This window comes from Hemibagrus wyckioides, linkage group LG08 (assembly GCF_019097595.1).
Source record: "Hemibagrus wyckioides isolate EC202008001 linkage group LG08, SWU_Hwy_1.0, whole genome shotgun sequence".
Taxonomy (NCBI): domain Eukaryota; kingdom Metazoa; phylum Chordata; class Actinopteri; order Siluriformes; family Bagridae; genus Hemibagrus; species Hemibagrus wyckioides.
The window spans coordinates 5,183,631-5,209,988 of NC_080717.1; the positions used below are offsets into that span (position 1 = coordinate 5,183,631).

At 41.0% G+C, this 26,358-nt stretch overlaps 1 protein-coding gene across 12 annotated transcripts in view; it reads left to right on the forward strand.

The window, feature by feature from the left end:
- Positions 1–26,358, forward strand: part of rapgef2b (Rap guanine nucleotide exchange factor 2b) — a 118,734-nt gene that overhangs the window by 64,408 nt on the left and 27,968 nt on the right. For 9 of the 12 annotated variants that reach the window (XM_058396704.1, XM_058396705.1, XM_058396695.1 and 6 more), the window contains one exon: positions 5,085–5,102. The exons of 2 other annotated variants lie outside the window; for them this stretch is intronic. In XM_058396704.1, coding sequence (XP_058252687.1) covers positions 5,085–5,102 — 18 coding nt within the window. Of the gene's footprint in view, positions 1–5,084; positions 5,103–16,500; positions 16,703–26,358 lie in introns of those variants that run through there. One more of the 12 variants, XM_058396707.1, reaches the window with a different exon arrangement.

A 26,358-nucleotide genomic window follows, 5' to 3' on the forward strand; every position in this document is an offset into this window, starting at 1 on the left:
TATCTCCACTTCATTCATTACATTTCTTAATTATATTTTTTAATAATTTAGGAATACAAACGTTTCCTCTGTGTTTTTTTTATCCCTTCCGATGTGCTGCTAGCCTTTTATTAGCATTCTCTGGTGAGGAAATTTTGAATTAAACACCAAAAGACAAGAGGTCTGACAAAAATATGCAGGAAAAATAATAACTTTCATATGATGTAGTGTTTTTCCATTGTTATCCAATGACATTTAGTCGGTTACTTAGCTGCGTTAACAGATTTTTCAGAGTTAGCCATCCCTCAAAAACCTAAATTGGGTTCAATGATTTTTTTGGCAAGCACAGGTCGCCCGTGTACGTTTGGGAATGAAATGGCTCTTCAAGGAATTAGGAATGATTTCAGGATCAATTTGACACCATCTGTTTGCTGGAGTGTTAGATTTTCAAGGGGGGAAAAAAAGCTAGCATAGCCAGCTCTGTAATAGCGAGCTAGCTCAAAGTCATTCGTTTTTTTTCCCCCCCAATTAATATATCTACAGTTCAGGTAATGTCACACTGTGAGCTGTTAGGTTCGTTAGATTTCTAGAAAAACAACACACAGTCCATGATTTTAATATCTCCAGTGTGTTAATATTTACTCATTAGCATTTTAAATTGCGGTCGTTTTATCCATTCATGTGAGGAACGTTAGCATATTAAACAAAAAGAGAGAAAAATCTGACAGAAACGTGAGGTGGGGAAAAATACCAACCCACACGCAATATAAAATGTTTTTTGCGCTGACGGTCAGCGTTATTATTCAGTTTCTTGGTTTATGCTAGTCTCAGGCTAAGCTTGCCGTTTCTTTGATCTTTGTTTTGTCTTCCCCGTTGCGCGTCACCTCGCACCTTCATCTTTTCTCTGTGTGGTCTCTCTTCCCTCCCTTTTCCTTCATTTCTTTTCTTACATTTTTTAGTGTTAATTTGCTAGATATCCTGTCAGCTTCTTTGTTTTCATCTCCACATGCTAGCAAACCATACTTAGCTTTTTTCTTCTTCTGTGCCTTCGTAGCTCATTTGTTGCTCTTCATTTTTTGCTTATTTTATGTTTAAACCCAAGTGCTAACCTTAGTAGTTGATTGTTTATGGCATGAAGTTGTTTCTTTTCTGTTTGTTGACCTTTTACCTGTGTGACATGCTAGCTTTTGTATTCACTGTTTGCAGGACTCCTTGCTGTTGTTATGTCTGTCTATTCTCAATAGGTCCATGTTGTGCTGGCTAAAGAGCGTCTGTGGCAGCAGTTTCTCTTCTCAATTCCCACTGGGTTCTGTGCGGCTTGTTCGAGTGTGATGTGCTTTGGTTGTGTGTGTACATAAATATATATGTGTGTGTGTGTGTGTATGTGATAATTTGTGTAGCGATGTGTGCACATCACTAAGCTTCAGCTTGGTGCAGGGAATATAGATAGGGATTGCAGGTAGAAGCCTTCCATGTTGATTAATCCTCTGTAGGTAGCAAAGCCCCAGAACACATCCCTTTCACAAGTAACATTTGGGATTTAGCGAGGTACGGATAGTTAAAAAGGTTTCCTAATGTTTTATGCAAAGCTAAAGGCTAAAGCAAGAACGCTATGTGGACAGCATTTAGCATTCCCATTTTCAAATCATCTCCCCTCTGAAATTCACGTTACCTTTGTAGACAAATCCACATTTTCTTTCCTCCTAATATCCTGGAAAGTTTCAGCAAACGTGTTTGAGTGGTTTGTTTACAAATCTAATTGAATAGCTAGCTAGCTAGCAAGCTAACAGACATATTTGTGTAGCTTGAGGAAACCCTTTCAGTGGCTTAAACAAATAAGTGGAAGCAAGCTATGAGCGTTATTGAGCAAAAACGTAGTTCCATTTTCTTCAGCATCCAAATAACTGCCTTCTGTTCCATCAAGGAGCCTTTTGTGAAGGTTCTTCTATCTAAAGCTAGAAGTAGAACTTCCTTAAAAATATATAAAAGTTGGCCATCCTAAGAACCATAGAGAAATCATGTACCATAAGAACCATGGAGGACCATGTAGAAATCGGTCAAATTTGGGATCCCTCTTGAGGTAATTGCTAATAAACTCGCATGATCGTTGTCACTTCAAGAGGGTTTCTTTCCATTAGGAAGCAAAAACTCCATCAGATATCAATAAATACAGAGAATCTGTTTCAGTTTTCTTCCATTGCTTCCACTGGAGCACTAAGAAGCACTGAGCGCCACTGATGCTGAAGAAAAATGCCAGCTAAGCGTCCCTTTAATGTCCATGTTTTGCTTACAGGTCATGTTTTTTTAGCGGTTTCCTGCAGTTGTGGTATGCACATCTGAAATGAGAACTGCTTTAGGCACATTCCTTTATTTTTTCCCCACCCCCTGAAACGTTCCCCGAGAATTCCTATCCTTCCCAAAGGAAAAGCTCCTCGCTTATCTAAGAAGGCTTTGCTCCCATACGCAGGAAAACGCTTCACGTCCTTTAGCTCTGGCCTAGCCTCAGAAACAAGGAGGCCAACTTTCTCACGACTCCGGCACGTTTTGACCCAAACTGCTCCCTGTTTTGAAAGATCTGTGGGAAGCGAATGGCAGCGTAATGGTGTGTTCCCAAACAAAGATCACATGTTTCTTCCACAGCCTTCCATGTGAAGTGACTGTAAATGACTGGGTGGCGTTTTGACAGGCGTTTTGTGTTCGTCTCTTGGAGTTTGAGGTGCGTTCTTTTTTTCTTGTACAAGCTCCAAGAAGTCATTGCGAAAAACTTCTTCACAGCAAACGATTTTCGATGCCAAAACTGCATCATAAGCTTGTAGTCATCCCAAATTGTTTGGCTTTATGACTTTATTTTGGCCGTTGTACAGTATTTCAGGCTAAATTTGATGTCTCTTTTCCAGCACTAAAGCAACAGTACCACTTTACGAGTGGTTTATTGCTTCAGAACCTTCTGGAATCATTACGTTTTAATGCTTTCATCAATTGCTTTCATCCAAAGCAGATTCCAAGTGAGGTAGATTCCAGTCCTTTTTGCAAGGGTTTAGCAATAGCTTTCTTAAATTTTCAGGACACTACAAGAGCCTTAAACAAGTTACCACTTTATTATACTTTCCCTGCTTAAAGATACATCTTGATCTTACCAGCTAGTAGAACACTGATCTGGTCAAACTGATGAATTGCCCAGTGAACCAATTGGTTAAATATTTTCTAGTTTTCTTGATCTTTACCAAAATCAATCAAAACATAATTGTTGAGTTTTGCTTCTTGACGACGAGGATATTCCTTTCGTTTGAGAAGTTCTACTAGTTTGACAACCTGGACCTCTGCTTTGGTAGCTGGTCAGATTAAGGTGGAAGTTGTAATGGGGATGTCTTCATTTTAAAATAATAATAAAATGTGATGGTTACAGTGGGTTTTTCTTTCTATAAAGTAATCAAGAATAACCTCTTTCAAGATCTAGACCATCCCTAGAACCTACAAAGAACCAGATTTATTATAAAAATCAATATAATCAATTACACCATCATTAAGCCACCATTTCCATATCAAGCCACAAATTTGTAATTTTTTCAAAAATGACAAGAAGAAAACGGTACTATTTTGGTGCGTTTAGCATTTTGGTGGGAGCTAGCCTGCTTCTGACCTGGAGCTATATACGTAGCTATTAATATTTAAATAATACACTTCTTTCTTTTACTAGCTAGCCAGACTGTACACACATCTTGTACAGTCTTCTGACAGACTCCATATTACTGCTTCTGTTACACGAATCAGGAAATATTATAAACCTGAAACCACAAAGACAGTTTGTACCACTGGGCAATGAAGCAAATTCCGCCCTAGATCAGATTTTAACAAGGTTTTGCTTGAAATTTGTTCACAGCCCCAGATGTTGTGGTAGGGTTTTAATGAAATGAATGTAATTGAATTGAACAAAGCTTAACTCCTAATGACCAGAACTTCTGATAGAGCTGCAAAGACATCACTTGATCCATTAATAATCACCGGAAGCGCTGCTTGGACCCTTCGTGTGGACATCTGGATATAAAATACAGCTCTTACTGATATCCCTATATGATGAATTGTGTGGTTTATCCTTTCTTTTATTTATTTTTTTTTATTTAAATTTCTCTTACCTGTTAACAGACTTTTCTTTTCTGGGTCTGAAATAAGCTCCGCCCACCACCTGAGTAGAGCTGCTCAGATTTCTCCTAAAAAAGCAATCACAAAGGATTAAAAAAATTGACAATTTTTTTTTTTTACATTTTTTACATTTTTTTAAATAGTAATTGTAATTGCTGGTTAGTGCAATGGTAAAAAATAAAAATACATACTGACTCTTTAATTATTTTTTAAAAATCAAAAATAGATAAGCAATTAGTAACAGTTCGGAAATTTTGTGCTAAAAATTTTTGAAAAAATCATTGCAGAGAATTTGAATACAAAACGTCATTGCAGTTCGAGATGTGATTGATCCGGTGATCTAGAAATTTCTCTAAGCCGGAGTGTTCAGATGTTTACGGAGCAGTGAGCGGAGAAATAACAGTATTAAGTTGCGACGGATGTGAGCTGAACACGTCAGTTGAGAGCGGCGTTGTTTTGAGTGGAATGCACTAGCCAGCTCACACTTAGTGCCTTGTGTTAGGCTGAAAATCGGCACCATTACGTTCTCTCCGTCTCTCTCCAAGCCAATCAGTGTTGATTGTTCCGTATCCGTAGCGAACTGCATAGTGGCATCATTTAGAGCCAGGATTTCTGGGTAATTTAGTACAGCTTCATGCTACTGAAATCAACCATGCCTGTTTATAATTTAGGTTTGGCTCAGCCTTAGTTTTTTTGTGCTTTATGTATCGTTTGTGTGTGTGTGTGTGTGTGTGTGTGTCCTGAGCCGCCCTCTGTTGTCCCAATGCACCCATGTCTGACGGAGGTAACCGAGCCTTTCCGAGGAGTGTGTCCCTCGCCTCATGCCGTAGTATGACTTGCAAAGTGCCTTCCAGCATCTGTGTGTGTGTGTGTGTGTGTGTGCTGAATAACGCTCTCTCCTGCTTATAACCGCCGTCTTCTCTGCTTCTCTCCTCCGCTCTCATCTCGTTCTGGCTCCTCCTCAGGAATGCGTTAAAGCTCAGGTATTGTACTTATTCCCTGTTTCTCTGTAAGTGTGTGTGTGTGTGTGTGTGAGAGAGAGAGAGAGAGAGAGAGAGTGTGAAAGAAAGCAAGCGCACCTGTGCTTGCCTGCTGTGCTCTATATGATTGTCTGGTAATGACATTCTCAAGGTAATTTGTGCATTCCTAACACCTCGGGTTGTGTACGTGTCGTTAATTAGGTGTGTGTGTCCCGTACCTGCTGTCATACAGAATATTTACACCTCATTCTATATGTAGATTAACCCACGCTGATATTTTGTAGCTGTGTATGAAGTCTGTAAAGCACGCTTTAATCTGTGTGACCTGCCCTAAAGCTCCAGTGAAGCTGATGCAGCATTAGCCTAGTGTGTACACACACACACACACACACACACACCAATCCTGTACACTCTCGCTGCTGGCTATCTTTTTGCATCCGATCTAATCGCACAGGCTGAACGCATCATTAGCAAATTATAACCAGCGACTGAACTGTTTACCATCATTCTGATGATGGAGCTGGATAAAGATCTAGAGCTGTAGACACAGGCCTAGCAGTAATGAAGTGTGTGTGTGAGAGAGAGAGAGAGGGCGAGCGAGCTTCTGGTTCTCATATACACTGCTGAATGCCTACACCATCTTCTTCACTCCTCGCTGAATGTAATTACTGTAGAAAAAAAATAGGGGAGTATCGGCTCTGCAGATCCAGCGGCTGTGTTGACGCTTTGTGTGTGTGTGTGTGTGTGTGTGTGAGGGAGAGAAAGAGAGACTTGTCAGGTGTTCTTGTGAAGAGCCGGCTCTATTTTTAGACCGTGTCCCTGTAATTGGTGCTGGTGCAGCTTCGGGAGACACAAAAAAAGGCCTGTTTTAAAGGATTTGTAGTGCACATGCAAACACACACACACACACACACACACATTTTTATACTGCATGTCACATCAGAGGAATTCATCTATGAAGATGTTACCACAGGATGAAGTGTGTGGGTAATTTTGTTTGAATCTTTTCTGTCTAATTTCTCGTAACCAAACAGAATTTTCTTTTCTGGGCCTGAAATAAGCTCCGCCCACTTTTTGAGCAGAGCTGCTCAGCTTTCTCCTGAAAAGCAATCACAAATGGATAAAAACGGACAATAAAAATTGGTCATTTGTTTTTGTTTTTTTTAATTAATAATTATAATTGCTGGTTAGTGCAGTGCTAAAAAATTTTAAGAAATACATACTGACTCTTTTTAATTATTTAAAAAAAATAAAAAAATAGCTTTATAGTCAGTTACAGTTGTGAAATTTTGTACTAAAAATAATATAAATAATTGCTGAACATTTGCATAAAAATGTCTTTGTATGTAATAACTACAATCCGAGATGTGATTGATCCACTGATCTAGAAATTACGCATGCGGTACACTTCCAGGAAATAATTTCTCTAAGCCAGAGCATTCCAATGTTTGCGGAACAGTAAAATAGTCCCACGCAACAAGATTAGTCTGTGTTCTGGTCTTTATCTCGTCGCAGCGAACAATAGAACTAACAGCAGAAACTTTGGAGAATATTGTGTCAGCACGTTAGAAATATATTAGAGCTTCTAAAAGCAATTTTGTTGTCTCATTTCCAGCCCAGTGGGAGGTTCGTTTCACTCGCTATATTACTTTAAAAGCCGGCATTCCACATAAACACCACAAAATTGTTTTACAACACTGTGAGTTGAGGGAAAAATATGTCCATTGAGAAGGAACATTGTTTCTTGTGCTTAACTCCCTCTGTCAGTGAGGAAATCCTTTTCTCCAGACAGGAAGTGCATGAGGGTGTGGAATCCGACGTGGTCATGCTGACCGCTTGCAGGTAGCCTGAGAAAAGCAGATGCTTCATGTTGTGGGGGTTTTTTAACGCTTTTTTACTCTGTTAATGTTCATTTTGTTTGATCAGAGTTACTCAGAACTTATCGAAAGTGTGATCGGATCAGTCATGAGGGTGTCTCAAGGAGGTATTAACATCTGTACTGTACCGCTGCTCTGAATGCTGCACTGTAAGCTGCGAAAAAGGAAGGATGGAAGAAAGGAAGAAAGGAAAGTAGGATGGAAGAAAGGAAAGAAGGAAGGAAGAAAGAAAGCAAAAGGGGAAGGAAAATAAGAAGGGAGGAAGGAAGAAAGGAGGGTAAGAATGAAGGAGGGAAGGAATAGAGGAAGGAAGGAATGAAGGAAGGAAGGTAGATAAGGAAGGAAGGAAAGAGGGAAGGAAGGAAGGAAGGAAGGAAAGGAAAGAAGGAAGGAAGAAAGAGAGCAAAAGGGGAAGGAAAAGGGGAAGGAGGGAAGAAGGGTAAGAATGAAGGAAGGAAGGAAGGAAGGAAGGAAGGAAGGAAGGAAAGAGGGAAGGAAGGAAAGAGGGAAGGAAGGAAGGAAGGAAAGAGGGTGGGAAGGAAGGAAGAAGGGAAGGAAAGAAGGAAGGAAGAAAGAGCAAAAGGGGAAGGAAAAGGGGAAGGAGGGAAGAAGGGTAAGAATGAAGGAAGGAAGGAAGGAAGGAAAGAGGGAAGGAAGGAAGGAAGGAAGGAAGGAAGGAAGGAAGGAAGGAAAGAGGGAAGGAAGGAAGGAAGGAAGGAAGGAAAGAGGGAAGGAAGGAAGGAAGGAAGGAAGGAAGGAAGGAAGGAAGGAAGGAAGGAAGGAAGGAAGGAAGGAAGGAAGGAAGGAAAGAAGGAAGGAAGGAAGGAAGGAAGGAAGGAAAGAGGGGAGGAAGGAAGGAAGGTAGATAAGGAAGGAAGGAAAGAGGGTGGGAAGGAGGGAAGAAGGGTAAGAATGAAGGAGGGAAGGAAAATAGGAAGGAAGGAAGGAAAGAGGGAAGGAAGGAAGGAAGGAAGGAAGGAAGGAAGGAAAGAGGGAAGGAAGGAAGGAATGAGGGAAGGAAGGAAGGAAGGAAGGAAGGAAGGAAGGAAGGAAAGAGGGAAGGAAGGAAGGAAAGAGGGGAGGAAGGAAGGAAGGTAGATAAGGAAGGAAGGAAAGAGAGCAAAAGGGGAAGGAAAATAGGAAGGAGGGAAGAAGGAAGGAAAGAGGGAGGGAGGGAAGGAAGGAAAGAGGGAAGGAAGGAAGGAACGAACGAAGGTAGATAAGGAAGGAAGGAAGGAAGGAAGGAAAGAGGGTGGGAAGGAAGGAAAGAAGGAAGGAAGATAAGGAAGGAAGGAAGAAGGGAAGGAAGGAAGGAAGGAAGGAAGAAAGAGAGCAAAAGGGGAAGGAAGGAAGGAAGGAAGGAAGGAAGGAAGGAAGGAAGGAAGGAAGGAAGGAAGGAAGGAGGGAGGGAGGGAGGGAGGGTAAGAATGAAGGAGGGAAGCAAAAAGGGAAGGAATATAGGAAGGAAGGAAGGAAGGAAGGAAAGAGGGAAGGAAGGAAGGAAAGAGGGTGGGAAGGAAGGAAGGAAGGAAGGAAGGAGGGAAGGAAGGAAGGAGGGAAGAAGGGAAGGAAGAGATGGAAGGCAAAGACACAAGCAAGAAAAAACAAACAAGTGCACAAATAAGAAAAGAATGAAATAAAAAAAAAAAAAAAAAACTCATCACCTAACAAACAAACAGAGAAATGAGGCAGAAAATGATTTCCACTGTAATTCAATCATAATATTCCAAATATGAAAATGAGTACAAGAATAGAAAGAAACGTGCAAACAAGGAAAAAGAAACAAAAAAAAAGAGTGAAAGTGATTGGATATATTCTCCATTTAGTATATTTCAGGTATAAAAATAAATGCAAAAAAGAAAAACAAATAAAGAAAAGTAAAATATTGACTTAATTCCGATTCAGTTCAATCATAATGTGAATGAGAGAATAACAAAAAAAAAAATAGAATAAAAAAGAGAGAAGTGCTGAAAATTGCTCACAGCATACTACTTATTAAATTAATTAAAATTATTTAATTAATTATTTAATTATTATTAATTAATTTTTAATTATTTAAAAATAAAAATCAAAGAACTACGGGGAAAATATTTGCATATGTAATACATAATATATAAAACTTGCATTTTATTAATTTTATTCATGAATTAATCTTCAATGGAGCTGTGTATGTGATGGTGAACCCTGTTCCTCCACATCAGTTCTGCTGTAATCCTGAAGAACTGATCCGGCTGAGCAGGTGGACCGATGCCTGGAAGCAGGTGTGCTGGATGCGAACAGCAATAAAGTCGGAGTTCTGTAGGATCTACAGGAACGAGGCTGCTGATGGGAATCTCAGAGCAGTCGATGATTCATTTCCCGCCAGACGGTTGTGCTGTTTGGCATCTGGCATTGACACGCTCTCTGTTTCTTTCAACTGCATCCTTTAAAGCTTTGAGTGTTGAAGCCGTTACACACTTGGTACCTTTATTATATTGGGATTTTGTCATAAATAAGCGGCTCTTTCAGGCCTGTAGAGAGAGAGAGAGAGAGAGAGAGAGAGAGAGAGAGAGAGAGAGAGAGAGAGAGAGAAAGGGGAGTTAAAACCGCTAATGGAACAATCCGGAAGAATTTGAGGCTTATGTTTTTGTCTTCTCTGGTAATTTCACTATTCCTTCGTTCTGTTATTAAACAATGTTTGATTCAAGGGCTGTCTGTTAGCTTAAGTAAGTGTGCCAGGGCATTTTTGGTGTCCGGTACAGAATGCTCGTAGTCAGCAAACACCAAAAAATGCTTTCTATGTAAGGAGCTTCACCTCAGGGATAGTGTGTGTGGCCTCATTTTATTGAAGGGAATATTTTTATATTTTGCTTCTTTTGCACCAAATATAGTCAGTGGGAAGAGGCATTTTTGGTATCCAGTGCAACATGGTAGACTTGCTCAAAGTTAGCAAACTCTGGACATCCAAAATGCTTTGGATCAAGAGGATTGACCTAATACAAAAAGTGCTTGGACCCAGAACTCCAGTTTCACTTCTTTTGCCCCAAATATAAGTCACTGAAGGCAGTCGTGGTATCCAGTGCAGCATCTTTTGCCCCAAATATAGTCAGTGAGACGAGGCGCATTTCGTATCCAGTGCAACATGGCATGTCTGCTCATAGTCAGAAGACTTCGGACACCAAAAATGCTCAAAATCGAGCAAACTTTAGACACCTAAAATGCTTTGGTTCAAGGGGATTAACCAATTAAGGAAGTGCTTGGGCCCCTTTACCAGAACTCAGGTTTCAATAATTTTGCCTTAAGTCCCTGAACCAATTGTGGTATCCAGTACACCATCTTTTGCCCTAAATATAGTAAGTGAGATGAGGCATTTATGGTATCCAGTGCAACATGGCATGTTCTAAAAGTCAGAAAATGCTCAAGATCAAAGAGCTCAGTCTAACACAGTTTACTTACCCTCTTTAATTTAAGGTCAGTCACAGTTTCCTTTCCTTTGGCCCAAATATTCCTGCAGTCAAGGCATTTTGGTGGTCAGGGCAAAACTGGGTGCTTGCTCATACAGTAGTCAGCAAACTTCAGACACCAAAAATGCTTTAGTACAAAGGGGGATTAACCTAATAAGGAAGTGATTGGACCCCTTTCATTTACCAGAACTTTAGTTTCTCTTCCTTTGCCTCAAATGTAAGTCACCGAACCAATTTTGGGATCCAGTGCAACATCTTTTGCCCCAGATATACAGTCCCTGACATGAGGCATTTTTGGTTTTTCAATGCAACATGCTTATAGTTAGCAAAATTTGCACACCAAAATACTTTGGTTCAATGGGATTAACCTAATACAAGAGGTGCTTTCCCCCCTTTCACTTACCAGAACTCCAATTTCACTTCTTTTGCCCCCAATGCAAGTCAAATTTGGTATCATTTGCACCAGAAGTAGTCAGTGAGACGAGGTATATTTGGTATCCAATGCAACATGGCATGTTTGCTCATAGTTAGCAAAATTTAGACACCTAAATACTTTGTTTCAAAGGGTTTTACCTTATAGAAGACATGCTTGGACCCCTTTCATTTACCAGAATAGTTATGTGAGGCACTTTTGGTGTCTAATGCAAAAATAGTGCTTGATTAGTGCTTGAATAGTGCTAGCAAAACTTTGGACATTCACAGATCTTAACCTAATACAAAAAATGCTTGGTTCTGTTTAATTTAACGGAATCATTTGGCTGTAATTTGCCTTGAATGGATTTGTGTATCTAATGCAACATAGTTTGCTTGCTCACAACTAGGAAAAGCTGCAAATTTCCTTTACTGATGAAAAAGGAAAGTCTGAACTCCTTCTTTAGGAGGCCAAGCACTCTTTCTTTAAGATTAAACTTTTTGAATGAAAGCATTTTGGTGTCTGAAGTTTGGTGCACCAGCAGGTCTGCCATGTAGTACTGGGGGAAGTGGTAGCTCAGTGGCTAAGGTGTTGGACTACCAATTCAAAGGATGTTAGATTGAATCCCAGGACCATCTGGGACCGTGAGCAAGGCCCTTAAACCTCAGTTAATCAGTTGTATAAGTTGCTCTGGTTAAGGGCATCTGCCAAAAGCTATAAATGTACTGGATGATGTCAGATCTGGTGCATGTGGACTAGCAATCAATTGGTATATATCCTCACCACATCCCCATGTACATCCAGTTTTTTACATATCTGTACTGTATCTTGCTAAAAGTTTGCCCACATGGATATAGACTTGTATTTAAATGCATCACCAGATGGGAAATGGAATTTGGTTTACTGTATCCTGCAAGAATATGCAAATAAGCTTATAGTATTCATTTGTCTTTAAGCATGAAAATGTTCCTGATTTTCAGTGCTTTTTTGCAAAAGATGGCTGCTGCGTCATAAATCTCGCAAATGTTCAGCGCTCCAACTTGGACCATATGTGTTTTGATGTTAAATAGTGAGATGGTAATGTTTTGGATGCGTAATATGGCTTGGAGAGACAGATGTGCTCACATTTCTATAACATCTGGCTGAGATGGTTTATGTGATTTGGTTATACATCTGTTTTTAGATGCATCTTGGGAGCATTTACGGTATTTCACGGGGATTTTGGTCCAAGCTCTTGTATTTTCTTCAGATGTGGACGTGTTGCAGTTATGACCATGTTTTCAAGTCAGCGTTCAGTGCACGATGTTTGTACTGGGTTTCTGGAAACATGTTGATCCACGACGTCCTTGATATGAAAAATAGAGCCAGTTAACACTGATGTTAGCTATTGTTGCTCAAATTGCTGAAGAAGTTAATGCTGGTTCTGATAGAAAGCGGTCGGAATACACAGTGCATGATGGGTCAGGGCTGTTTTAGCAGCAAAACAGGGACCAACACAATATTAGGCATAATGTTATGCCACAAGAATTTCCTCATAGGATCAATAAAGTATCTATCTATCTATCTATCTATCTATCTATCTATCTATCTATCTATCTATCTATCTATCTATCTATCTATCTATCTATCTATCTATCTATCTAGGGAAACTATGGTGGAAAATTGCATTAGGAGAATAAATAGATTAAAAAAACATAGTCTCTGAATACAGTGATTAGATCTGTATATGGTAGAGTGATGTGGTATGAATGGAAGGATGAATATGAAATATAGAATGTTATATAATAAAAATAAAGTGCAAAAATGTGCATGTTGTGCAAAAGTCCAGCTGAGGCAGTGGGTGTTATGGCATAAGTCCAGGCTCTAAATGTTCTCCTGGTTGAGGGCCTGAATGGCCTGTGAGAAAAAGCTCCTCTTCATTCTCTCGCTATCATCTTGCTGGAACTTGTATCTAGAGCCAAGTCTTAAAGTCTTGGTAGAGTCAACCAGACCCAAATCATCAGTAACTCACCTCATTATTTTTTCCAACCAACTATAAAACGTTTGTTAGGTTTCATCTGACCGTGACTGATTCCAAATATATCTTTAATGGTCTTACCTATTAAAGTGGCCTTGTCCACATGTTTATACACAAATCAATTGCTCACCAGTCCAGCATGTGGTGATAGCACAGTTATGTCATAAGCTGCTATACGTCCAATGCAAGTTTATTGTTCTAAGCATGCGGGAGAGAAGCTGGAATGTGGAATTTCTGATTGGAAAAATGACCAAGGCACCAATAGATGTAGATGAGGGCTAGCTAACCTATTGTCAGGTTACTCTAGCTTAATGTGTTCCTTTGTTAATATATATATTTTTTCCTTATATACCTGTTATTACTATGTTATAGAGGAATATCCTTTTCTGCTCTTTATAATTGGAGCTTTAGACACATCAAGCCTGCATGCATATATCCGCTCTTCCCATTTCTCTTTCACTACATGTGTGTTTTTTGTGTCATGTATCTCCTCCGCACTAATAATGAGCCCCTGATAGCCCTCATGCTACGCCTCAGAGATCACACCCGGTCATGTGATCGGTCATAGCACCACATTTATAAACCCGCCGAACAAGAGCGGGACAGACTTGATGCTGAAATATAGTTCTCTCTATTATTTTTCATGTCATGGAAACGATAAAATCTTGCAAAAAAAAAAAAAAAATGTAGTAGTGAAGCTTCCATTTATTTTCAGCTCTGATGTCAATTTAATTCCCAGCAGTCATTCCTGGAAAGCCTTGAGGGTAATAGCAGGCTGTCCCTGGATGGTACCCGGTTGCCGCGGTGACGTAATGATGCCGGATGCACCCCCACGGCAGCTGGTGGTTGCCAGGGAGACGGTGCTCGCTGGGCCCCGTTTGTCAGGCATTACATCATCGTGGGATGATGTCATCGTAGTAGTGTATTCCCAGAGCGATGTGGGAGGCGTGCCAAAATGGATCTCTATAATGGCTATCTGATGTCTACTAACCCAGATCAGACTCTCACACACACACACACACACACACACACACAAATTTTCAGTATGAGGTACTACTACACAGTGCACTCACCTGCTCATAAAGATGGCTGTATCATTGTTATCGCACTCCATTATGCCGTAAATAACCGCCGTTCATCCAGCCATCCTCCATCTTTCAGACATGCTTACTAGTGTTATTTCTTTTCATCTATTGCTGCAGTCAGTGCTCATGCCATATTTAAGCATCATATCTCCGATTTATTATATTCCCATATATCTTGGGTTTATACTCATGCACCTTTAAGTCACATTGATCTGCAAATCTGGCTTCCATTAGCGAAGAGCGTTCCGAGCTCAGCGTCCTTACTGTAATATTTACACCATGCACTTGTGTTTGATTTTCAATTCCCTCATAAAGATGTCGCGGGTGAATATATTGCGCTTCCCGTCGGCCTGTAAAAAAAACGCAGCCTGATTGATCTCCCGTGTTAATGAGGCTGTGTTTAGCCGCGTAAGTCAAGCGGACAGACGCGGCCTTTACTCCATTGTTCTCTTCTTCCTTTGTTATTTAAAAGCTTGGCTGCGTTATCATATCAGGGGGTAAAGGGGCGAGACGGCACATCAGGGCTTTTCCTCTATCTGAAAACAAGAGCCTCCTGAGGGAATAGTGCACTCGTGTGTGTGTGTGTGTGTGTGTAGGAGGGGGTTCACGGGACACATATGCGTTGAATGAAGCGCAGATGACAGTATCTGATATCTTGATTAATGGCTGTGATTTGGCAGAGTGAAAGTGGTAGACTGTGTGTGTGTGTGTGTGTGTGTGTGTCCGCCATCATCAGAGCATCAAGAGGTCGTGTGTGGGCGGGACAGATGCCGAGCTGCCACAGGGGATGACCTGTGCATGGTCATGTGTGTGTCCACATTTATGTTTTTTGGGAAATAGATTGACGGCGTTGTCATGGAAACCAGGATATTCTTCACGTACGGCATGTCTGTAGTCCCTAGTCGTCATCTCACCATCTCGGTTTCTCTTTTGACACCTCCCTCTCTCTCTCTCTCTCTCTCTCTCTCTCTCTTTCTTTCTCTCTCTTCTCCTGTGCTTATTCTAATCACTCATTTTTTTCTTTTTCCATCTCTCTTTCTGTTACCATCTTTCCCTTTTTCTGTTAAACTCTTTCTACATCTCTCTCTTCCTTTCACAGTCCCTCTTTTTCATAACGTCTCTCTCATTCTCTTCTCTTTATACAGGAAAACTTCTCTCCTCTCTCACTCGTTCAACGCCTCGATTTCTTCTTATTTCTCATTCTCTCGCTTATTTAATACATCACTTGTATTCTCCTTTCTTTTTCTTTCCCCCTTTCTTTCTCATTCCATATTCTAGTAAATTCTCTTTCTTTTATTTTATCTCTATCTTTATTGCTTTCCCTATGTGTCTCTTTTGATAAATCTCTCTCTTTTCCTTTTCCTATTCTCTCTCCCCATGTTCTCTCATTCCTCCTCCCCTTTCTATCATCTTATTACTCTTTAAATCAGTCTCTCGTTCTCTTCTCTCGTGTCATTCCTCCTCTCTCTTTCTCTCACTCTATTTCCTACCGTTTCCTTTTTTTCCTTATCTCTTTGTTTCCTTTTCTCTCTCTTTATACTCACTCCATCCTGCTCTTTTTTGTTTTTTGTTTTACTTTCAGCATCTCAACATCTCTTACTCGCTCTTGCATTCTCTCTCTCTCTCTCTCTCTCTCTCTCTCTCTCTCGCACTCCCTCTTTCCTTCCAATCCGTCCAGGAAATGGCTGTCCTCCACGGTTGCCATGCCAACTGCCTGCAGCCCGGGTGGTGTGCGGCGGGAAGCGTGATAATGACATTACTCTCGCAGGGCTAAGTGCGCTCATCCTTCACTTCTCTCGCTCTGTCTCGCTCTCGCTCTTTTCCCAAATCCTTTCTATTCCTGTCTTCACTTCCCTTATCTATTTATCCCCCCCTCCCCCTGCCTCTCACTCCCCCCTTTCACTCTCTCTCTCTCTCTCTCTTTCTGTGTGTGTGTGTTTGAGAGACAGAGAGAGAATGCAGAATAGTAAGCACCAGCGGTGACTCTCCTAGCATCACCAAGTGTGCAGGGGGGAGGCTTTCAAATAGGAAACTCCTCCCTCTTCCCCTCTCACACACACACACACACACACACACGTACAAACACACACCACGCACAAATTACGGTCACGCACACGCTCAGTCGTCCCCCTGCTTTGGTTCCAAATGAAGCAGCGGTGTTTAACAAAGGCGTCCTGGATGCTTGAGGCTGGCTCACTGTTTGTCACCTGACCTAATGGTGCGTAAATGTGTGTGTGTGTGTGTGAGAGAGAGTGTGTGTGTGTGAGAGAGAGAGGCAGTGAGATAGAATCAGAAGGGGAGGGAGCGAATGTGAGTGAAAGTGCTGTCAGCCATTTTTTTTTCCCTTCCTGCCTCCTTTTTTTTTTTTCCTCCATTTTTTCCTCGCTCCTGATTGGTGGAGAAGATTTAGCTAATTACCTCCAACGTCGTGGATGTTCCATCTCTCTGCTTGTTTTCTTCGCATCCTGGATGGATGGATGTATGGATGGATGGATAGATGGATGAATGGATATGTGCGACGTGAAGCTGGAGAGTGCTCCGTGAGAGCTTGAAGCCAGAGCATCCGGAAGGTTCTTCGGAGATACAGCTTGTGTGTGTGTGTGATAGAGAGAGAGAGAGAGTGAGCGAGGGAGAGAGAGAGAGAGAGAGAGAGAGAGGGATAGCAGGAGCGAGCAGGATGCTAAAATTTCGCCGCGCTCCTGCGCCTCCATTATGAAGCCATTAGTGAGCGGCGGCCATGGAGTCTCCAGCCAGGCTGATAAAAGCCCTGTGAGTATCGACCTTCGACTGCCGCTGATCAGATTAACATGCTTCACTGAAGGAACGATGGATGAGTCGAACAGATGGATGGATGGATTGAAGGAGGGAGGGATGGATGGATGTTGCGCTTATTTTTTATTTTTTTATTTTTTTTTATTATTATTTTTTTTTAAACGGCTGGTTATGTGACTTGGTGATCATGGAGATGTGTGTGGATCCACGCAAGGCTACATTTAAGTGTGTGTGTGTGTGTGTGGAGACAAGTATCACTTGCTGGTGCATGCATAAGTAGGTGTCGTGGTGTTTTTTTGTTTTTTTATTCGGTTGTGTAATGTGTGTCAGTGTGCTCATTGTGCATATATACACACACACACACACACACACACACTCCAGATGCACTAGTGAGTGATACCTGTCTTCATATTCTAGATTATTACACACACACACACACACACACACACACACACACACACACTCCAGATGCACTAGTGAGTGATACCTGTCTTCATATTCTAGATTATTACACACACACACACACACACACACACTCCAGATGCACTAGTGAGTGATACCTGTCTTCATATTCTAGATTATTACACACACACACACACACACACACACTCCAGATGCACTAGTGAGTGATACCTGTCTTCATATTCTAGATTATTACACACACACACACACACACACACACACACTCCAGATGCACTAGTGAGTGATACCTGTCTTCATATTCTAGATTATTACACACACACACACACAGTTGCTAGCTAGTGCATGCATGCTTAGGTGTGTGTGTGGTACTGTGTGTGTTTGTACGTGTGTGTGTGTTTAATAATCAAGAATATGAAGACAGGTATCACTGTGTGTGTGTGTGTGTGAATGGCTTCATGTTATTCACCAGCTGGTTGTTGTGTGTCACTGTTGACTGTGTGCATAATACACGCAAACACACACACACACACACAAATGGTGGTGATAATGTTTATGTTGTGTCTTTGTGTTATATGCAGCCGTCGGGTGTTACAGTACATGTGTGTGATCTGAAGCCTTCGGAAGTGTGTGTGTGTGTGAGATGGGTTTTATTAGAAGGTACTGAATGGCTTGACCCCATTTTGTCCATTGTACAGAACTAGGAGAAAAATGATGTAGCAGTGAGGATGGTCTGTTCTGCAATGAGACCTGGACGTATGATGCTGAAAACAGCTGATTTTTATCGTGTATGTTATCAGGAAGTTAGTTTTATGTTAACTATTCGGGTATGGCATATATCAAATAATTTCTTGCCTAAACGATATTATTGTGTTTACATTTTGCTCTCCTAATCTAATACTGTACATGATCGATAAACTAGATTCAACTACTAGGATCTGCTGTGTGTCACCACAGACTTCCTGTCAGACTCTCACTGGCTGTAACACTCGTCTTGCTACTAGCTCTGGATGAGCTCACACTGTGAGATTCATTTATTACCAGAAAAAAAATGCTTGAAAATATGGGAACGATCACTTATAACAGAGACAACTGCATCGCTGAGCTGATTGGTGCTCGTTGACGAGCCTCTAAATGAGTCAGGCATTGGGAAAACTGGGACTTGGGAGAACAGGGACTGGGAGATCATGGATTAAATGAACAGGCATTGGGAAAACAGGGACTGGAAGATCAGACATTGAAAGAACAGGGACCGGGAGAATAGAGACTTAGGAGATCATGAACTTAGGAGACCAGAGATTTGGGAGATCAGGCACTGGGAGACCAGGAACGGGAAGATCAGGCACTGGGAGACCAGGAACGGGAAGATCAGGCATTGGGAAAACAGGGACTGGAAGATCACGCATTGGGAAAACAGGGACTGGGTGATAAGGCATTGGGAGATCAGACATTTGGAGAACAGGGACCAGGAGATCAGGGACTTTGAGAACAAGGTCTTGGAGATCAGGGACTGGGTGATCAGGGACTGGGAGGAAAGGCACCAGGAAAACAGGGACTTGGGAGATCAGGGACTTGGGAGAACAGGGACTTGAGAGATCAGAGACTTGGGAGATAATACACTGGGTGATCAGGGACTTGGATAACAGGGACCTGGGAGCACATGGACTGGGAGATCTGGCACCAGGAAGTCAGGGACTGGGAGATCAGGGACTTGGGAGAACAGGGACTTGAGAGATCAGAGACTTGGGAGATAATACACTGGGTGATCAGGGACTTGGATAACAGGGACCTGGGAGCACATGGACTGGGAGATCTGGCACCGGGAAGTCAGGGACTGGGAGATCAGGGACAGGGAGATAGTAATGATGTGCTATGCTTTAGATTAGAAATTTGCTCTTCATACAATAAAATGTATACGAAACATCTGTGGTAATCGCACACGTGTAGCTTAGGTTGAAATAGTGAAGGGTTTCTTTAAGACATGTGGGTGTGTTTGGCTGCTCATGCGCACATGCGTGTGTGTGCGTGTGCGTGCATTATTGGTACATGCACAGCATTGGAAAGCAATCAGTTCACGACAGCTGAGAAACACATCGAAATGTAAATGAATTGATTTCCTGTCAGCTGTGATGGTGAAGGTTCTTCGGTCGGCTTGCCTTTAACTGGAACCAGTTGTGTGTTGGAAGATGTTTTTTATATCTTGCTGAGTATCAAATGTCCCCACAAACATTTTGAAAGTTTTGCTTTTCCTGTCCTGATGAGAATATATAAATATAAATATTTTTCATTTGAAAAACTAAAAGAACCAATGGTTTATTGGCAGTTACCGGAAGGTCCTCACAAGGATAGTAATACTGTGTGTGTGTGTGTGTGCGTGTACATGCATGCCTCTATACAGTTGTTTCTGTTTCTATTTATATTACTTAGGAGACATTTTGGCTTAATGTAGGTGTTGCATTTTATCCGTGAAAGAAAGCATCACAGTTACAAATTTTCCTCCCTGCCCCCAAAACTCATCATTTATTCTGTATGGAGCATCCTTGTGTACAATTAGAAAGTTTCTGATGGAAGTTTAAAGTTGAAAGTTTATTACGTAGTGTTAACTTCTACACATATAGTGGAAACACAAATGTTGTGAAGGTTTTATTGTAAATTATGAAAACAGTTAAAGGATTTTTTCACAATCCAATGGATATTTTTTCACATTGATGTCAACCAAGCTAAATCGCTGATTGATTAGGATTTCAGAAATCGGATAAAATCCTCGACGTGTCGAGTTCACCACAAGCTGATTTTCAATTCTAACATTTACCAGGATCAGGAAAGAAAATGAAAATCCACCAAAACTCCAGCGTAATGGAAATATATTCCGTTTCTCATTATCACTAGACCAACTTTTCCACCTCAGGCAAGCATATATTGATGGAAACTCCCACACAATCATAATTAATAGGATGAACAAATCCGATAAAAACCCGACTATTGTTGCTTTATTTATTTATTTGTTTGTTTTCCACTTTATGTTCAGTCCATTAGCCATGAGATTAAAAGAACCTGGCTTAGCAACATAAGTGTGTCCTTTAAAACAGGACCTAAATCTATAAAAGTGCTGCAAAGGCAAGTAATCCAGCCAGGTTTGTCAATGGATTTGTTTTCAACAGGGGAAAATGAGCTAATTATGGATCGGCCAATCAGCTCCACTGTTAGCATCGATTTAGCGGTGTGTAGCACAGGCGTTTAACATGAGCATACATGTTTTCTTAGTGCTTAGAATGGGTTCTAACCAGTTCAAATCCTAATTGTTTGGTGAGATTTGTTGTTGGAAATGGTCCAGTGTTTTACGGGGGCTAATTCATAATAATACTAAGAATACTTCAGGGACATTTCGGTCGAATCTGTTGCTTGCTGCTTGCTAATGTGAAAGCTAGCAATTCAATATGTTTCAAAGAATCATTACAGACTTTGATATTTTGCAGAAATTTGAGGAATGTGCTTTGTGTTTTCTGATGCACCACAGCATTGTGGAGTTCTCAAAGTCTAATTTATCAGAAGGTTTTGATTCATTTTCTCTTGGCATCAAGGCAGATCACAGGTTTATGTTAGCGTTCTTATTGTTTCTACAGTTATAGCTAATTTGCACAGTAATCAGGAGTGTGGTGGAAAATCCACATAATCTAGGAAAATTGGTAAATGCGCATGAAATGGTGACGTTTCGGGTTAGAAGTTTAAGGAAGGAGTCTACAGTGTCAGCATTGTACCAGTTAGCACTAAAGCCGTTCGTCGATGATGTCCGCCATGTTTTCTGTGTTTATACCCTAGTCATTTTGGACACGTTGCTCTTTTACCAGTGTTTATACATTATGAAATGTATGTGGTGTTTGTGTATGAGGATATCTGCTCTGTTTTATCTAACTCCCTGCTGAACTGCTTTAATCTCTTGATCCCCTCGGCTCAGGAAAGTGAGAGGCCCCTAGAGTGTTGCTGAGGCTTATGGGATAGTTGTGAAGCCTTTGGTCCTCCAATGTCAGCCTTTTTTTTTTATATAATGAACCACACATTTATACACACACACACACACACACACACACATCACAGCATGTATTTTGTACTTTTAAGTATACCAGTTCTCCAGGAATGTGGGTCTGCAAGAATTTTGGGCAAGTCAAGCCGCTTATAAGCTGTATGTGTTTAAGCAGGGATTTGCAATTCTTACAGGAAAACGCTGCCTCACACACATTTGCGCGAACTTCTCGTCAGCTTTTTGAAACTTTGTGTCCATCATGTCTCCAGATACCTACTGTGGTTTGATCAGTTAAATTACTCTCGTATTTTTCTTCCTGAAACAATAAACGAGACAGAGCTGAATTACTGTTCCTGGCTTCCATCTAATCACTGACTTACTGGCCAAGCTCGAGAGAGAAGCATGTGTCCTCATTACCATCAGTCTACCCACATACAGACAGGGAAAAAAAAAAAACAGTCAGTCTCTTAGCCTGTGGAAGGCATTTTCTTGGCATGATTTAAGTCTACTTGTTCCTGCTAGAGGGACATTTCACTGCAAAGTAATTCAATCTTTTTTTTTAATCCTGTGAAGCATTTCTGTCCTCATAGGAATGGTCTAACAGGATGACCCTCACCCCCATCCACAAGGCGGAAGGGTATATGGAATGGTTTGATCGGGATGACAATTATGTAAATCTTGACAATTGTCAAGCATATGTTAGGATCTAGAGCAGCTCTTTCCATCACTGTCATCAGAGCACCAACTGAGAGAAGCATCTAACTGAAGACCCCATGCCAAGGTGCATTAAATTTCTAGGTGCTTGTGGTGATCACAATGTTTTTTCCTTTAATTTGTCACCAGCTTTCGAGTCAATTTTCTTCTACTATGGCTCTCAAGTGGATGACCATCCATGGCCAGGAGTCCAAGTGAACAAAATTGCCTCCGTTCACTAGGTGGGATGGCTAGCATGTTGTCTCTCCCCTGTCAATCACAGTGACATTAGCCAATCATAGGCATTTTCGAGCTTACGTATGCAGAGGAGGGTTGATGGCACATTCCAAAATGACCACCAGTTTGAAAAGATGTAGCTGGCTGGCTTAACCTCGTTGGGTGATCTCTCAAATCCCTGTTCTCCCAAGTCCCTGATCACCTAATTCCATGATCTCCCAGTCCATGTGCTCCCAAGTCCCTGATCTCCCAAATCCCTCTATAATGGGGAGAGCAGGATGGTGGATGGATATTGGCCAAGATCTAATTAGGGAGAACATAGAGGGAGGGCTAATTTGAACACCACTAGTGAATTGTAAGTGTTGGGGTTCTGTTGGTGGTGACTGGCTCATTTGAGGGTTGTTGAGTTTTTTTTGTTGATGTTGAATATCTCATTTATACTATGTAAGATTCTGTCAATGCTAAATAGCTTGTTGTGGTATGATGAGGTTTGATTAAAGAAAATAGCTTGTTTGAGGGATACTGGGGTTCTGCAGATGTCTAATGACTTATTTGAGGAGCGATGGAACCCTGTGGATTTGTTTGAGAGGGCTTGAAGCTCACTCAATGATGAATGGTTTGTTTGAGGCATATGGGGTATCTGTCAATGCTTGATAGCTTGGTTAAAATATTTAAAGGGTTTTGTAATAGAGAAAGTCTTATTTGAGCTATTGCTTGAAAATTTTGGGGATTCTACGGATGACAAATGGCTCGCTTGAGGGTTTTTGAAGATTCTGGTGATTCTGAATATGGCTCTTTTGATAGTTAATGGTGTTTTGTTTATTGTAATGTCATGTTTGTTAGTTCAGCATTATAGGTTATAGATGGAAGTCATTTGCTTTATGGATACTGAGGTATTATAAAGGCAATGACCTGTTCAGGGTGCATTGCCTTATTGTCATTATTCATTGCCTTATTGTCACCATTTTATGGATAATGAATGTGGGTGGTTTGAAAAGGTTTCGGTTACTATGGTAATAGAAAATGGCTTGTATCAGGAGTTTTGAGGTTCTGTAGATGGTAAATGTGACTTGTTTGAATGGTTTTCGATATTAGGGTAATGGGGAATGGCTTAGTTTATTGGTGTTAGGGTTTTGTGGATGGTGAAGGTGGCTTGTTTAAATTGTTTTCAATATTAGGGTAAAGGGGAATGGTTGATGAGTGTTGAGGTTCTGCGGATGGTGAATGTGACTTGTTTGAATGGTTTTTGATATTAGGGGAATGGGGAATGGCTTGGTTGATGAGTGTTGGGGTTCTGTAGGTGGTGAATATGATTTGTTTGAATGGTTTTTGATATTAGGGTAATGGGGAATGGCTTGGTTGATGAGTCTTAGGGTTCTGTAGATGGTGAAGGTGGCTTGGTTGGTGTTGAATGGGATTTATTAATGCAGTGTGGTTTGGTTGATAAGCCCTGGGTTTGGTTAATGCAAACTGCTTTTTTAGAGTTTTGAGAGTTTGCAGATGGTGAAATCAACATTTAAGCTCATTTAAGAAGCATGAACTCCGTGACAAATGAAGGTGGCTCATTTGAAGGGTGTTGACATTATGGTAATAGAGATTGGCATATTTGAGGTACGTTGGGCTTCTGCGGATACAGAATTTGAAATTGAAATTGTTGCGGTAAGGGAAAATTTCAGTGACAAGGCCATTATAGTTTCCTTTTAAAGAAAAGAATGTGATGGGCACATGGTATATCACCAAACAGAAAGAGTAATTAGGCTTGCTCTAAAGGTAAATGCATTCTTGTGATATATGCTGCTCTTTTAGGATTTTGCCATGTGTACTAGATCACTGCCTGTGATTACTAAGCGTACAGTGACAAGAGGATCAAAAGTAGGACCAGGAGGATTCTGGGACAAGACAGTGTAGATAATGAATCCTGCTCTGAATTTTAATTTTGCCGGGTATAATCACTCTCTGTAGAGTCTGCTTCCTCCCCTTCTTCTGCTTGTGCCTATGTGACATTTCTGTCTCACTCCCTTAATTACCAGTCTTCCAGCTGGTTTGAAGAACTTTGTAGCACATGGCGACAAAGTAATTTTAAGAAATGTCACACTTCTGTTAGATCTTTTCCCACTTGTTTCCAAGTGAAGGCTATGGAGGTTGTCAGTGGTGTAATTAAAACACTGCTATAACACCTCTTGGTGCAAATGAAATTCCTCCAGGAAGGATCTGTGAAATCCATGTGCAAATCAGTTCCATCCTCCAACAAAGAGACACCTTTTGAAAACGTCTATCTATATTATACTCATCCGTTGAGTAGCAACTGCCGCTTCATTCACATTACCAGAAGTCTAGAAGCAGGCATGAACTTCAGGGTTGTGTATCAGGTGTGGTGCTGTAGAGGTCACAAGTGGCTCTGGTTTTGGACTTGGGAGAAAGCTGTGGTTAAATATGTAGATTGATGTGCTTACCTTGCATTAGCAGTAACTGCTCCAAAGGTTGAGCCATGATATAGCTCACACATTTCCATAAGCTTCAGGTAGGGCAAAGATCTGTTGTAAGGAAAAATTATCTAAATCTGTAGCTGAATAAGGAGTTCCTGAGCTTGTCCTACTGGTGGAATCTGTGAAGGTTGTACCACAAGTTGTTTCCCTATCAGGACAGGACAAGTAGAATGACCATCAGAACTATGCAAAGAACCTTTCAGAAGACCCCCATAGAAGAAAACACATAACGAACCCAGTATGTTCATTATCCCTAATGAACCATTAAGGTACAGGTAGAGCATGTGGTAGCTTAGTGGTTAAGGTGTTGGACTACTGATTGGAAGGTTGTAAGTTTGAATCCCAGTCCACCATGGGTCCCAGAACAAGGCCCTTAACCCCTAATTGCTCAGTTTTGTGAAATGAGATAAAAATGTAAGTCGTTCTGGATAAGGGCATCTGCCAAATGCCAGAAATGTACATGTGTTGATACTGGTACTGATATTTTATGTTAGTCCTCCTATGTAAAAACCATGAACAGCCATCAATGAACTCTTCACAGATTTCAACCTTTCCAGAAGCTTTTCTTTGCTGCACGCCCAGCTTCAGTATCTAGCTCAAGGTCTCTGTATCTGCCGAGCCTGGAGATTGTTTCCTCTCTCGGATATCTCCCAGGAGGATCGGCTGCATTTCCGGCATGTCTACGATTAGAGGGGCGGAAATTAGGTCAGATGCATTTTATATGAAAGCTATACTCAGCTGACTGAAGACATCCAATAGCATCTTAAAAAAAAAAAAAGCCTATTTCACTCACAGATACCCTAAGACAGGAATGGAGCCAGAAGTCTGAGGTGCTGCTTTCGGAGATTAGCTGAAATTGGTTCTGGGGCTCTTATCTGAGTTCCATTGTCAACACTGTTCTTTGTGTTGAGATGCCGTAGAGGTTTTTTTGTTCCTACAGCTCTGCTTTAGATATGTACACAGGGTCAACACACACAAGGGGTTTGTCTTCAAGGGACAGACGGATAAATCCCCAGCCTAGTGCAGTTTGTTTTTTTGTTTTTTTTAGTAATTACCTTATTAGCACATGCTAATAATGAACTTCTTTCTTTCATGCACTGCAAATCACACTGAGGGGGAAAAATGCACTTAAACATCTGTTTTCTTCTCCTTGGCTAAGCCAAGTTTAAATCATTTGAGGAATACTGCACATAAACAGCATTTTTTTTTAGCATCAAAGGATACAGCTTTCATTACCTAAGCTCACTCAGTTAGCGCCATAGCATTTATTACCTCAGTTAGCGCCATATCCATCGTTACCTCTGATTGTTTTAGCACGACAGCTTCCATTAGTTTGACTTGCTTAGTTAGCACCCTAGTCTTTGATTCCTCAGCTTGCTTAATTAGAGCCATAGCATTTGTTACCTCAACTCTCGTCAGCTCCATAGCATTTGTTACCTCAGCTTCTGTTAGCACCACAGCTTTGTTACCTCAGCTTCTGTTAGCACCACAGCTTTGTTACCTCAGCTTCTGTTAGCACCACAGCTTTGTTACCTCAGCTTGTGCACAAAGCATCATATCCTTCGTTACGTCAGCATGAGTTAGCACTATAGCCTTTGTTACTTCAGCTTGATTTGGTGCCATAACCTTTGTTACTTCAGCTTGCTCATTGAACACCACAGTGTTTATCTCACCTTCAGTTAGCAACCTAGCCTTTGTTACCTAATTCATTTTAGTGCCATAACCCTTTTTTTTTTTTTTTAACTTTACAGCATCCATTTTATTACCTCAGCTTCCTTAATTAGCACCATAGCCTT